The sequence below is a fragment of the Thunnus maccoyii genome, chromosome 15, assembly GCF_910596095.1.
Source record: "Thunnus maccoyii chromosome 15, fThuMac1.1, whole genome shotgun sequence".
NCBI classification, from domain to species: Eukaryota; Metazoa; Chordata; class Actinopteri; order Scombriformes; family Scombridae; genus Thunnus; species Thunnus maccoyii.
Window position 1 is genome coordinate 6,491,212 of NC_056547.1, and position 16,138 is coordinate 6,507,349.

The 16,138-nt window shown below is 35.2% G+C and overlaps 2 protein-coding genes across 3 annotated transcripts; one reads left to right on the forward strand and one right to left on the reverse strand.

Moving 5' to 3' along the window:
• Positions 1-1,816: 1,816 nt before the first annotated feature.
• LOC121913606 (major histocompatibility complex class I-related gene protein-like) lies at positions 1,817-9,687 on the forward strand. 2 transcript variants are annotated; one of them, XM_042436316.1, is made up of 8 exons: positions 1,817-1,941; positions 5,886-6,152; positions 6,737-7,015; positions 7,118-7,420; positions 8,510-8,620; positions 8,833-8,850; positions 8,946-9,006; positions 9,647-9,687. In XM_042436316.1, the coding sequence occupies exons 1-7, from the start codon at positions 1,887-1,889 to the stop codon at positions 8,999-9,001; spliced, it is 1,089 nt and encodes a 362-aa protein (XP_042292250.1). In that variant the 5' UTR covers positions 1,817-1,886; the 3' UTR covers positions 9,002-9,006; positions 9,647-9,687. The 2 variants fall into 2 exon arrangements, with proteins under 2 accessions (XP_042292250.1, XP_042292251.1); XM_042436317.1 differs by having other exon boundaries at positions 9,556-9,671.
• A 3,045-nt stretch (positions 9,688-12,732) lies between these two features.
• LOC121913489 (major histocompatibility complex class I-related gene protein-like) lies at positions 12,733-15,196 on the reverse strand. Its single transcript, XM_042436143.1, has 3 exons — positions 14,897-15,196; positions 14,412-14,504; positions 12,733-12,749 (listed from the first exon to the last, which is right to left on the reverse strand). The coding sequence occupies exons 1-3, from the start codon at positions 15,114-15,116 to the stop codon at positions 12,733-12,735; spliced, it is 330 nt and encodes a 109-aa protein (XP_042292077.1). The 5' UTR covers positions 15,117-15,196.
• Positions 15,197-16,138: the final 942 nt, after the last annotated feature.

Sequence of the window (16,138 nt, forward strand, 5' to 3'; positions counted from 1 at the left end):
CATAAAATGTACAAATAGATTCAGGTAAAATATTACCTAAATAAACTGGAAAGCTAAAGACATTCACCACAAAAATATCAAAATTACCTAATGTGAGACAGACAACATGTCTCGACCATAAACCTACATTGTTTTTTTGTTTTTGATTTATATTGTCTTATTTCCTTAATGTCAGTGTTGTGCTGTTGACAGCAGAAACTGTCATTGAAAAACTTTTAATGATTAATGAAGTTGTTGCATCTATCAAAGTAAACAAACATCTCAGACAGTCTTGGACTTTACCACTTCCTCCTCCACAGTCGGGTTAATTATTATGTCTTCTATGTTATTGATACTGCAGCACTTTGAATTTCACTATGAATGAAAAGTGCAGTACAAATTAGATGTATTATTTATTGTTATTTATTACATAAAATGTGTATCCAAACTATTACAATCAGCACCTATTTGATGTCAAATGGAAATTGGAAATCATTCATATTACAGAATGTGATACACATAAAATTTGCAAATAGATTTAGATAAAATATTACTTTTAGGGGAAAAAATCAGTTAAGTAAATTGGAACACTAAAGACATTCACCTCAGAAATATCAAAATTACTCAACATGAGATGGAGAACATGTCTCAACCAGACAACCTACACCAAACACACACTAACTGAAGGCTAAACATCAGAGAACTACAAACTCAAAACAGAGATACACAATAAATGACCTTCATAAAAACGAGTCAGAAAGTCTTTTTTGTTGGGTTTTTTGTGACCTTGAAATAGTTTTTTGGTAATGATATTTATCTTAGTGCAGTACAGCAAAAACTGTATAAACCCTCTGGAACAATATGATTACAGTTTGTCTAAAAGGTTTAAAAAGAGTGTCAGTTTTGAACATCTCCACTTGGAGGATTAATCTGCTATTGGGCCCTGAGGCAAAGGTTTGTTGTTGGGCCCCTGTTGTCCCCCACTATACATGGCATAACTCTACAGCTGAAATGATTAGATGATTATTGATTAGTTGATTGACATAACATTAATTGACAACAATTTTGATGATTGATTAAACATTTAAGTGATTTTTTAACTAAGAAACTATTAATTTTCTTGTACCAGCCTCTGAAATGTGAATGTTTGCAATTCCAGTTTCCAGCGACAGTAAACTCAACATCTTTAGGTCTTTGACTGTTGGTCAGACAAAACAATTCATCTGAATATGTAATATGATCTGCATTTTTAAAAACTATTTTCATTTTACACACTGGAGAATCAATCAATGCTACGATGTCACAGTTTCACTTGGCGATGTACACATGACAGTTAATATAACACAAGCAGGGATCTATTCATCACTCACCGCTGTACTACTTACTAGTAGTAGTACTCCTCTTATATGCAAAGGTCATATTTTGATCCACACCAGGATAATTCAAACCGAGATATGTGCAGTAGCCTATAGTATATGCCTGTTTAGCGATACACAGGTGGGCCCTCTCAGGTCGTACTAATCAAAGTAAAATAACTGATTTCCCAAGTCAGGCTATTCAGAACAGTTATCCACTATAAATCCAGACAGTTGTAAAAATCGCCCCACTGTGCTTATTAAATCACCGAATGCACATTATTGTGAATCAGTGAACTTGTAGATCATTTTGTTTTGTACTTTCAGCTGTCAAATATGTATAATTATTACATTTGCTCCAAGGGTAAAATGTGTGTCTGTATAGATTAGTGATAGTCAGTTGGCTGGACACCTTCACGCATCAGGTGCAATATGATACTGGTGTACTTTGGTCCCACCTTCCCACACAACACACGAAGACGTACAACAAAATTAAAACGGCGACTGGTTTGTCTACTGCAGCGATCACTAGACTTCCCAAAAAGTGATGCCATGAAGACAATGGAGCTTGTTTTTCTGCTCATCTTCTTTCCTGTCACACTTTCAGGTGAGATTAACTTTAAAAACTTTTTTTTTTAACATTTAGTTGTTGAAAATTACTTGTTTGTTTTTTAGTGAGAGGCCTAACGTGATACAATTTACTTTCATTTTCAAATTTACGCAGTTTAGATCAAGCTTTACCCGTGTCATTTTTGATAAATTGTTCATTATAAAGGGTTTAATCAATGGCTTTAGCGATGGTAAATAAATTATTTACAAATCCTTTATAGACAGGCGCGTAATCACCGCGGGGGTATAACAAGACACATACCTGCCATGGGTCTATTACAGGCAGTGAAGTTAGATTTTACAGCGAGCTGAGCGGTTTCCGATGTTTCAGGCTTTTCTATATAGTACAGAGATTGGTCCATAACTAAAATTACAGGAAGTGCCAAAATTTAGCTTGCAGAGGTGCGCACACACAGGGGTGGAGCAGCAATTTTAAAAGTGTGGGGGTTCTAGAGGTGGGACATGAGCACGGCAACCCCCCACCTTCAAGCAGTGTTCCAGTCTCAACATGCCAAATCAAAATGAATGCCATGCATTTAAACATTTTTTTCTACTACTGTAGTTGTAACCACTGCTTCAGCTTACCATAAAATAATTATTGAGACTATATGAGTGTAACAACTCAGCAGAATTTATTTAGGGTCTCATGGCAGTTTACTACTTACATCCAGTTATTTGTATGAATTGATGTATGAATCAGCATCAGTAAAGAGTCATTTCTGAGTCCATGGACTAGTACAACCTAAACTGTCTTCAATTTTCTTTAAAAAAGTGTCTCTTTTAGTGGGAATCCAAAGGGGACCTTTAATTGTCTTTAATTGGGGAATTAAATATCTAAAGTTGTCCAGGAGGTTTTGTATCAGCAGGTGTCAGTTCCTCTCCAACAGCCACAGGGAAGAAGTGGTCCCTCTTCATCTGAAGTCTTCCTCAAAGCTAACAGGAGAAAATCACATAAGCAGGTGATTTGAGGCTAGTGAGTGCAGAGAGTGAGAAACTAGCTCTCACAGGCCACAGCTACAACTATCTGAACCCTTTTTAAGCTCAATAATAAATAATAATATTACTGTGGTCTAGCTTTAATATACAATACAAACTATAGCTCATTCTAACTTATATTAAATGCAAAACACACATTACTCCCTAACATAAGGAGTCAAACTATGACGTCTAAAGCAACATATTCCTTTGACATTTAGCTTAAAACAGCATGAACTATGTGAGTTTACATTCTGGACACAGAGGTAACTTGTACATATTCTTGCCAAAGTCCGTCCAGCATTGTGGCTAATTAGCGATTAGCTTAACTCAGATTTTATTTCTCTATAGTATCTATTACATAAACTGTTGAGATGTATTAATGAGATTAATTCATGTCTGAAACGTGTTGGATTAATCTGTGAATTTTACCTGTAATGTCGTTCAGGTGTCACTGACACTGAATATATTTTGCTGAAATAACAGTTTCTGTACAGTTCTTGTGTTCTGTATGTTGTTAACATCTGACTGTGTGTCAGATTATTTCTTTTGACTTTATCAAATAGTGTCATTATTTAAATGACCTAAATATAAAACATACAACTCTAACAGGTTGTTTTAAATGTGTACTCATACTGTAACCTCAGATTACAAATAATATAATACAGTGTAATGTAATATAATCAAGGCCTAACATGATATAATATGTTATAATAATATAATTATTCACAGAACAAGAATTAAGTTGAAATCTCAAAGCACAGACCTCAAGTATTACTTTAATAAAGGAGTTTTTACATTTTGTATCTGGATGTGTTTTAAATACACAGTGAATGACACCAATGTTGTGGAAACTTGACTTTGTGTTAGCTGAGTTATTTAAAGAGCCTCTGCATTGGCCGACCAGTTAAAGTATGAGGACCAGAGATGAGAGCCGTTCAACGGTTTATTGTTTTGTTCACAGGATTTCCACTTAAATAGTTAACTTTCACAGATGATTTAAAGGCTAAAAGGCAAATGAAAACAATAATCAGTAAACAAAAGTACTATAATAAATCTCAATCAAATGAAAGCACTTGTTTGGTCATTGAACACAGAAACAGCAATAACTACAATACACTTCCTTAACTTACATAAATTATGCATCTGGTGCAAAGTCAACTGGAGAAGGTAGCTAATATCACACAGAGGTCAGCATGCTGCAGCAGACAAAGGGAGAGACTGAGCTAGGCTTCTTATCAGTTCAGGTGTGGCCCGTTAGGTTGAGACTAAATCCCGTCCACCTAGGACTGGGCAGGAAGGAGGATTTTCTATAAATGATTTAATGTTTCATAAGAAGACCTTTGTGATATTAACTGTGATTTCAAGGCAATATTCTTATTACATTTACACCTTCTGAGGGCCAGTGCTGTACTGTAGATTACCTGTGAGATCGACTCAGGTGTTGCAAGACAGGAATATAACATTAAGTTATAATAATGTAAAACTATAAGCCAAGGTATAAATCATGGGCTACGTCATGTCTCAGTGTATTTTAAAACTACAGATATTTCAAAACTGTCTCAAACAAAAATGTATTAACACTTTAATAACTGCATGTGTGGAGTCTATGTGACACAAGAGGAGATACTTGAGTATGACCTTCTGCTTCAGACGATGTTGGTCTTTCATTAAGTGTAATGATTCTCACTTAGACTATTAACTGTAGCTTAATGTACCAGCATCATGTAGTAAAGCACAATTTCACAAATATTTATCATATTGCAGTATCTCTTTTAAATATATCTGTACATTTACTGCAGAGCTTAATATACCTCAGATTTTGACATGTCTGTTCACTGCTGATTAATTATTGATTAAAGTCAATAAATTATATTGATTAGTATGGTGGCACATTGCATTAAGAGCAGAAAAAACTGGAGAGATATTTTCTTCAAATAATTTGTTCTCATAATAATGTAGCATCTCCTATAGTAGGATTAAATGTACAACTATTAGCTATATTATGTTTAAGACATTTACCTCATTATTAAGAGGAAGTATCTGGTTAATATGAATTCATCAGAAAACTATTTTGTAATTATGAGTTCTTTATCTTGTAATCATCACTGACCTAGGCCTGATTTATTTGACTTAAGTTCCCTCTTGGTTTGAGGTTTTTGATACTGATGTTATTGAACATTATTCACCAAAGTCACATTTCTGAAATTATTTCATCAGATTTGCACAATGATGTTTGGTTTTTTTCCACCAGACTGACTAAACACAGATCAGTTTTCTGGGCTCATATCATAGCTCCCTACTGTACTAATAACTCATATTAATTATTATGATTACATACAGATTTTTTTTAAAATGTGATTAAAATAACATTATTTCTAAAGATTTAAAAGATATTTTGTCATTATTCAAGTAAAATAGGACAAACTGGAGAAAACACTGATAAATAGTTGTAATTCATATGCTTTGCTCACCATATGTTGTTCCACTTTCAGGAATCCCATAGCAGTGTACAGATATTTATATGAAGATTTAACATTTTGATTAGATTTACATCTGAATGTATATGTAGTCATTACTAACCTTATATAAAATGATGATCAGTAAGGTTAATAAAGCTGTCTTAGTCATTATGGCAAATGTGCCAACAAAACATGGCCTATTAACATATCCAGCATTTATTTGTGTTTTGAGTTGTGTTTTTGGCTGCCTGGCCAATGGAAGGTCAATATTCACTCTCCTTTTAGCTTTTGTTTAGTCTCAATCATTCCAAGTATAATATCTGGCTCTTAGGTTGGTAGATGTTCTACTTTCATCACCAGCTCATCACTAACTTTGTGTGTCTGAGGTTTCATGCTGGGCAAAATATTGAATGTAATTGAATGTAATTATCATAAATATGGATAAATGCATGATTATAAAAAAAAAAATGAACTTAAAAACCCTTAAAACTTCTTTCTTTTACAGTGAAACACTCGCTGAAGTTTTTCTTCACAACGTCCTCTGGAGTCAAAAACTTTCCAGATTATGTGGCTGTTGAGTTGGTTGATGAAGTTCAATGGGCTTACTGTGACAGCATCAGTAAGACAGTGGAAGGCAAACAGGACTGGTCACAAAAAATGTTTGAAGATGATCCACAACACTTGGAGTGGTACACTCAGAGGTGTTTGTTAAGACAATATTACTACAGAGCTCACATTGACATTTTGAAGCAGCAACTGAACCAAACTGAAGGTAAGTAAAAATACTGTAAAAATGTAAAGTTGTGTTTTTGTTGAATAGCAAACAGATATAGTTCCATTATAAACACACATGTTAACATGTTCAAACACATACACAGTTTACTAAATGTGCATATATTCTTCCCTCATATCTCTCCCTCTATTACCAGCCATCTAATGTGAGGGACTCTTTCAAAATGGGTCATCAATATTAATATTATATATAGCTTCCCTGGTAGCTATGTGCTGGATTCACTGAAAAACTGAGCGAAAGGCTTCTACATTTGAATCTTGGTGTGTGTGTGTGTGTGTGTGTGTGTGTGTGTGTGTGTGTGTGTGTGTGTGTGTGTGTGTGTGTGTTGCCCTTCTTGTCATGTTTGGTTTGATCTGGATGCTTAAAAACTGCAGGTCAAGTACATTTTGGTTGGAAAGTTTGACCCCTTGATGTCAGTTTGTGTATTTCTGTGTGTTGGCCTTGCAATGAAGAGGTGACCCTTCCACATGTTCCTTGACATTTTCTAAATTGCAGCCTCACATAGGCTCCAGCCACCTGTAACCCTCTGTGGGATCTCACTCTGCACTCTGTCTCTCTCTCAGGTGTCCACATCTTCCAGAGGATGAATAGCTGTGAATGGGATGATGAGACTGGAGAGGTTAATAGTTTTAATCAGTTTGGTTATGATGGAGAAGACTTCATAGCATTTGACCTGAAGACACTGACATGGATCGCTCCAAAACCACAAGCTGTCATCACCAAACACAAATGGGACAGAGATAGAGCTCTCAATGAATGGCAGAACTATTACCTCACCCAGCGTTGCCCTGAGTTATTGAAGAAGTATTTGGACTATGGGAAGAGCTCTCTGCTGAGAACAGGTAGAATCACATGACTTAATGTAGTTTCATGGACACAACAATATTTGAATGCCTCTTCTGTTTCTAACCTCCCTCCCACACCCCTCCCCTTTGTCTCTCCAGACCTTCCCTCAGTGTTTCTCCTCCAGAAGACTCCCTCCTCTCCAGTCAGCTGCCACGCTACAGGTTTCTATCCTCACAGAGCCATGATGTTCTGGAGGAAAGATGGAGAGGAGCTTCATGAGGACGTGGAACACGGAGAGATCCTCCCCAACCATGATGGATCCTTCCAGATGAGTGTTGACCTGAACCTTTCATCAGTCACACCTGAAGACTGGAGGAAGTACGAATGTGTGTTTCATCTCTCTGGTGCCAAGAACGACATCGTCACCAAACTGGACAAAAAAGTGATCAGAACCAACTGGGGTAAGACTGGAATACTGACTTTACAATGTTTTTTTATTAAACGTATACATGAAATTTGCCATGAACATTTAGAAGATGTTAAGCCTGAGCTCTGACTTTACAATTTGAATGAGTTCAAAACTTTCTGGAGCTGAAGGTTAGTTAAGTCCAGGGTTAACAAACAAAACTGCTGTTCTGCTCATTCAAATAAGTATTGTTTCTTACTTGTTACATTATGCACATGACCTACTAAAAATTACTTAAGTGAATGCAACAAAAAACAGTTCAAATCTAGTGGTGTGCCAGCAAATGATTAGGAGCACAGGTCTGTCACAAATCTAACCAAATTAAACATAAAACATAATTTCAGAAAAAAAAACACAATATGCAAAATGCTAGACCACATTTTTACTTTACTTGTATCTTATTTATTGCACTGTCATGTGATTACTCACAAGACAATCTACTGTTTGTATGTGAAAATAAGATTTATTAAAACAAGTAAGAACAAACTAGAACTGTTGCTGATCTGAGGAAACATGTGACCATGCAGGAGAGAGCAAGAGCTTTCAGGGAGGACAGGGTGATCAACTCAAAGATGACAGGATGAAAAACATAAAGAACAAAGCTTTAGTATTACAATAACAAAAACACAAAAGGTGTAATACAACAAAGACAGGGAACAGGTACAACATAGACACAGGATGGACACACAGAGGTCTGAAGCACTAAGGTGGTTTTCACCTGCAGATGATCATTGTATGAATTATTGTGATGCCAAATTAAACCATCACATCAACATGTCCAGTAACATTAATTTCACCTAGAAAGAGACATCATCTGCTTTTGACAGTATAATTGAGCTGCTGTACTCATATTTACAACTCTGCACATCCTGGACAATAATAAGTTTCCTCAGTAGAAAACTCTCACAGGATTCCCAAACTGTCTGTGTGTCACGACGGGAAAGTCCTGTGTTTTAAGGGGATGAAAATAAGAAACATGATCTTCAATAATAATGTATGATTATCATACATTATTATAGGTGAAAATACCAGAAGTGCATTGGCATGCCCTTGATGCACTGTGAATGTTTTGTTCTGGTTCCAGTTTCTCCCTCAGAGTTCCCTGCTGGTCCTGTTATTGGAGGTGTTGTAGGACTGCTGCTGCTCCTGGCAGTCTGCATCACTGGAGTCTTCATCTGGAGAAGAAGAGATAATGGTGAGTGACAACAATACTTTTACTCATCATCAAGTCATTTTAACAACAGATAACAGTGTAACCTGGCTGATGTTCAGTAACTTGAAAAGCAGAAATCAGTGAAATTAATACAGTGTTTCTATAAAACATTTATTAGTGTTTTCTTTGTTTGCTTTCATAAATTCTGACATTTTTACATTTTGAAATATTGTAATCTCTCATCTGTATTTCAGGATTCAGGCCTGCAAACTGTGAGTAATCTGTCAGTTTATTTCTCTCTCTCTGTACAAATAAATGCAGTTAATAAGTTTAAAGTGAACTACTGACACTTGTTTTTCTTTTATAGCATCAGACTCGTCATCCTCTGATCCATCTTCAGTCAAAGATGCAGCTCTTAACTGATCACAGTGAGTATTTCATCATGTCATCAACACTGTGCAGATACTGTATGAAGAATCTCTGTTGCTCCTCCTGAAACTAGCTACAGTATACTGATATAATACTCTCATAGATATACTGAAAGTCTGTCTTTATTAAAAACTGTTTGTCTGATTTGACAGAATTTCTCAGTCAAGTGATCCAGTATAGTTACAGGAAACAGCTGACACTGAGGTTTTAATGGGATAGTGATTGAATGTTTTACATTCTGTACCAAAATCAAACATATTGCATATAATATTAAATCAAATACTGTATAATATGACCACTAATAATTCCAGATCCTTTTCTATTTGTTACTCTGTCTTTGCAGCTTTCCAGTAAAGATTTAGACGAGAACAGTGAACTCAAATAAAGATGCTGTGGCTTCAATATTTTATTCTATTTTGCACCATAAATGTTCATTAACAAAACTTGTTTTAATGAATATTGAGATGTGACATCACAGGACCCGTCAGAAAGTCACAGGATACATCAAACTAAAGTGTGAATTCATAGATCAGATTTATGAGTTTCAGGTCGTCAGTGGATGCAGTGAAGAATGATATCTGTGAAGATTATCTGAGAGCTGATAGAAGCATTAATGTTGATGTGAATCCTCCACTGCAGGAGTAACAACATCTGGAGAGAACTGATGCTGCTGTCCAGCTGTTTCCTCAAACCTTTGGTGGAGATGAATCACTGCAGCAGCTGCCAGACACCAAAGAGCCACAACGTTACTCCAGTGGGGCATCTTTTGTCTTCAGATATCAAATTCATATCAGTTAGTCATGTGATGTACTGTCTTTGATGATGATGGGAGACATGCAGCACTTTAATCTCTGCTTCTAACGCTGGAGTCAAACCTAAAACTTTAAATGTTCAACTACTCATGCTTTCACTAATAATTAGTTTGACAGTTTGCATTTTAGAAACACTAATGAAGATTCTGCATGAGGCCACGACTGAAAAAACACAGTTTTTGTTTCACTCTTTGTTTCATTGTGATTACAGTTTGAACACTGCATCTCAACTTCTCTCACTTTAACCAAAGTATAAATATCTGTGAGTTATGTTTTAGTCTTCCAACACACATTGCTCCTCCACACCAAGTAACAACTGTAACTATTTTTAAACATAAACTTGTAAAAGTTTCCACAGTTTTACACAATATAAATACAGTTGTGAATATTTAGATACTCCTCCTTTCATTGAGACTCACATATTAAAGCAATAACATTTCTTAGAGCTTATACATTTGTATCTTATACATTTGCCATCTTCACGTCCTGTATTTGTCATGCAGATGATAAATGTTAATGTCATTGTAACATTATTGTTAATGCTTGGATTGCTAATGTTAGAGGATTAATTAGGGTTTTACCTGTGGTACTGATGGATGTACTTTATTTTATATTGATTTGTCTACATGACAGTATACCTCTTCTTAAAGTTATGTGATCTGTTTTTGGCCAAATGTTTTCACTTCAGATAAAGTTTGTCTATACATCATCTACAAGTTAATAATTAATTATGCATTGTGAATCAATCATCTTTTCACTTGTGAATGTAAAACACAATTTTTTGGTGAACTTCATTTTGTCCAGAGGGGCTACTACATGTTTTAGTGTCATTTTTGTTCTCATTTGTTCTAATAGTGTTTATATTTATCTTCAGTTAATAAATAAAATTCCCCTGAAAACATGCTTAAGAGGTCTTCCTGTTACATCATACCTGTGTTTACCTCAAATGTTCAGATGTGTAGGCTTAAAGGTTTTGTCCCAAGTTTTGGGAAACACTCTAGTGAAGCTTGTTCCTGATACCTGGAAAGCATGAGCTTACTTTTTATCAGTTATCAAAATGTGTGAGGATAAAAGAAAAAGTTTACACTGCTACAATAAAAAACACACGCACACAAATTTTGATTTGGTTATGAAGGAGTTTCTTGAACGGTTTCTTGACTTAAAGTTTTCAACAGTTAAAGCAAGATTCTTACAAACAGCCTGTTTCCATGAAAGATCAGACCAATACAGTTAAAGTGTTATTTAGACTGTAGGTCTAAACTTTTCCAATATGTTACTGAAGATTTAAGCACTTGCAAATTATCATCAGATAAATTTTAAAAAAAAATCTTTATTTTCTATACAACAACAGATCAACAGTAGGAGACAGTTAAAATTTCTGGACAGGCTAACATATAGATTAATATTGTCTTATTTCCCTAAAATCAGTGTTGTGCTGATGATGGCAGAAACTGTCATTCATGTCATTTAGAAACTTTTAATGCAATTGTTGCATCTATCAGAGGAAACAAACATCTCAGACAGTCTTGGACTTCAACACTTCCTCTTAAAGTCCCCACAGTCAGGTTAATGATATAAAGTGTAACTCAGCACCTATTTGATGTGGAGATGGGAAATCATTCATATTACAGAATGTGAAATACACATAAATTGTGAAAATGGATTTAGGTAAAATATTACCTAAATTTAAACCGTAAAGGGATTCACCACAGAAATGTCAAAATTACCTAATGTGAGATGGAGAACATGTCTCGACCAGACAACCTACACCAAACACAGACAACCTGAAGACAAACTGAAGGCTTCTCAGTGGAAAAACAGAGGCATCAAGATAAAAACTTACTGACAGAGACAGACAGACATATGATTACAGCAGAACTGCAGAAAACTACAACCCCATAATAGTGATACATAAAGCATAACTACATAAAAAAAAAACAATCTTCATAAAACATTGTTTTTGTGTGTGTTGTTAGTTGGCAGTGATACACTAGTTTGATAAACTGGATCAATATCTGCACTGATATTAATCTTATTCAATGCAATGCAACACAATTTCATAAACCTTCTGGAACAATATAATCAAAATTTATCTGCAAAGTTAAAAAAGAGTGTCAGTTTTGAACATCTCCATTTGTAGTGAAGAAGCTGCGTGTGTTATGTGTGTGTGTTTTTTTAATAAAGTTCTCATTATTTCAAACATATGTTTGTCAACTGTTGTTACAGTAAGATGAATATTCTCACAGACTAAATAAACGTGGCTCCAACTTAAAGATGTTGAACTTTAAAGTATTATCTTGTGCAGGCAAAGTAATTATAATTACTCATGGTCAGTAGTCTAGAGCAGTAGTTCCCAACCTTTTTGGCTTGTGACCCCAAAAAAGCAGCATGTAGTTTTTGTGTTTTAAGAAATGAATTAGTTGTCAGCACATTGATTTCCCTCCTAAATGGTTTCATATATATTAATTTAAATGAGACACAAAGAGGTATAACAACTCATAAAAAACAAATATTACAGAAAAGTTAAAAAAAAATACAAAATTGTGTATCAGAATATTTTTTCATTTCTCCTCTCCCATTAATCATCTCATGACTCCTTAGATTTATCTTATCTTATCTTGTGACCCTTTTGAGGTGCCTGACCACTAGATTGGGAACCACTGGGCTAGAGAGTGGAGCCCTGAAAGTACAATATTAATGGTAAGCACTAAGCACTATTATGTAATATTATTTCACTTTATCTAACATTAACTGAATATAGAAGATTTTAAATTTCATTCATTAAAACTCTGGAGGAAGGATGACATCTAAACACTTTCTAATTTCTCATTTTAATTACTCTGTAATGTTAACTTGTGCTATTTCTGCTCATTTTGGCATATCAGCAATCCAGAGAGATCTGTAGGTGATCTATCACACAGAAATCGAATCTATGAGGAAAAAGGAGAGTAAATTAAAAACAGATGCATGTTTAGCAGGTTACTTGTTACCAAGGAAGAAGATGAAATTGAGATAAAAACAAAAATAAAAAGACGAATAAGAAGTACAATGAACAAAAGTTTTTGTTTGTTTTTATGGATTTACAACATGTAAAATATAACAACATAAATACACAAAACAACACTAATGCAGTCGGGTGAGACCTTTCAACAGAAGTTAGTGCTCAGGTTAAAAATATAAATGGATCTAAAGTGGTTGTTTGTGCGTCTGTGTCACATCCTGATCACTGTATCTTGACCCTGTCTACTGTATTGCATGTACTGTATTACACTAACAAATTCCCCTGCAAAAATATAAAAGCACAAATAAACAGATTGCAGGATAACACAGTTTGTAATGTGTTAAAATGTCCTGTGTTATAATTGGCAGAAAATTGATATCCAGGCTTCCAGGCTCACTGAGTGAGAAAGAAAAAATAATGAAAATTGAGCACAGAGTGAGAGAAAGAGAAGTGAAACATTTCAATGGCAGAAAGAAACATTTTACACAAGTAGACAAGTTACAGTTTGATACTGTAGCTAGACCTGCAGTGATATACAGTGTTTTTACAGTGTTTCTAGTGTAATCTACATGAACAGTTTCTCACTGTAAATGTTACAGTAAACAACTGAAAAGTTTGCTTCTTATTCATATAATAAAAACAACTATAAATTGCAGACATATACTGTATGTAATTCCCTCGAAGCACAGGCAAACACAAGTGGCTTTCTTGCAACTGGTTTATTTGTAGCTTTCTCTCCAAATCCACTGTGAAAACTACAGACACATACACACGCAGTATAAAGACAAAGTTAGCAAAAATAAAAGCCTTTACAGCTCATCAAAGTAAAATAAAGATAAAAACATGAATTACCTCGTTGGCTGCGTTCTGCAAATAAGGGAATTATCCTTGGTCCCTGAGGGGTCCTTAAACATTTCACAACCACTTAAATAGGTTGATATTTGACATGTATCTTAGCTGGAGCACATGTGCATCTTTACCTGCTCATTTCTCCCTTCTCACTTACGTCAGAACAGCACAACTGGCTTTCTAAATAAAAGTGGCTGTTTCACAATAAAAGCTATCTTCTTAAAATAATACAAGACATCAAAGATAACTGAAATATATTGTAAATGACTCAAATGTATTCTAAAAGACAATACTGACATTACAAATTACAAACAACAGTTACACTGTAAATAACAATGTGTCTTCAATCTTAATTGTCCAGTGATGAGATCAGCATCATCAAAAATGCATAACCCTTAACATCTGGCACAGAAGAGGATGAGACAAGTGACAGCTTTATGAAACTGAACATTTATCCAGAAGCTTTCAAATATGTCAAATATATTTAAGTATGTTATAGTTAATTCCCCAATTGAGTCTAATCCCCTCTGATAATAAATAATCCCTTTTACCTTTTTTCTCTCATATTTTGGTTACATGACTATGGTTTGGAGCCTTACACTATTTACTCTTGGCTGCTTCACATTTCGGTGTATTAACTGAATCTTTTGTAATCTGCATAAAAACATCAACTCAAAGTCTAAAGTCAAAGCACCTAAAACATTAAATGATACTGTAAAATATTTCAGTTTAAGTCTATCACTTTTCTTCTTTATGTAAACTGTGACTCCAAAAGCAGCAATGATGAAAACAGCCACTGCAGTGATGATGGGGATGGTCAGGTCAAGCAGCTTCTCTGCTGAATAAAAAAAACAACAAAAAGTCACGACCTGTACCAGTGAAGCAAGTCAGAACATAAGTACATCCATCCACCTGTTTATTCAGTTTATTAAGACTGATGAGCAGATCAGTTCCTGTCGATGAAAATGTCTGTGCATGTCTCTGAGTAACATCTGATTCCAGTCTTACTCCAGTTGGTCCTGATCACTGCTTTGTCCAGTTTTGTGATGATGTCATCGTTGACACCAGAGAGCCGAAAGGTCATGTGCATAAGGTGACAAGTAAGAAACAATATTTATTTGAATGAGCAGAACAGTAGTTTTGTTTGTTAACCCTGTAATTAACTAACCTTCAGCCTCAACCTACGTTTAATAAAAAAACATAGTAAAGTCAGTATTCCAGTCTTACCCCAGTTGGTTCTGATCACTTTTTTGTCCAGTTTGGTGACAATGTCGTTCTTTGCACCAGAGAGATGAAACACACATTCGTACCTCCTCCAGTCTTCAGGTGTGACTGATGAAAGGTTCAGGTCAACACTCATCTGAAATGATCCATCATGGTTGGGGAGGATCTCTCCATGTTCCACGTCCTCATGAAGCTCCTCTCCATCTTTCCTCCAGAACATCATGGCTCTGTGAGGGTAGAAACCTGTAGCGTGGCAGCTGACTGGAGAGGAGGGAGTCTTCTGGAGGAGAGACACTGAGGGAAACTCTGGAGAGAGAGAGAGTCGAACCATATTTACATTTAACACATTACATTTCCACATTTAGTGAAATACAATACTTAGTTAGTCTTTCAAAAAATTATTATAATTGTTATTATAATAATTATTATAAATTATTACAAATAATCATTGTCCCAATGTCTAAAGGATAAGCCTGGCAATTTTCTATATTTTTCTTATTGTCAACAAATCTCATGTGCAGAGCCAAACCAAAAATTAACTAATCCTACTAACAAGTATTGTCTGTATCCAAAGCCTGACATATCTTATTCCTCTGTGCTGTGGACCTCTGTTGTTGTCCAAAAACTATTAAAACACATCAGTGAGTCTCATCGCTGCACTGGGTGACATGTTCCTTCCTTACGAAGTGTTTGGGTACTATAGTTTGTTTAGAAACAGCTCCAATGACTGATAACAGCAATCATGTTTTCAGTCTAAGGAGAACAGTTCCTTGTAATGTGCCACTGAGTGTGTGCATGTGTGTACATTGTATAGAGAAGTGAGATAAAGAGAGAATAAAACATTCCATGTTGCTTCATATTAACTGCACAACAAAAACAGAAGAGACATGAAAATTGTCTATGAAACAACATTGAATATGAATCTACCTGTTCTCTGCTGAGAGCTTTTCCAAAAGTTCAGATACTTCTTGAGTCTTCTCCATTATAACCGTACTGTTGATAACCATTAATCTCTCCAGTCTCATCATCCCATTCACATCCAGCCATCTGCTGGACAACGTGGACACCTGAGAGAGAGACAGTAAATCATAGTGAACGCCCAGCAAGTCAACTATTAGTTGTTGAAACAAATATTGATTTACAACAATTTAACACATTTGCATGTCTGTTACAAGTTATTATATGTCAATATCCCCTCCAGTCAAAAATGTGTTGTCCTTTTTGTTCCTTCAGTTGGATGTTTGA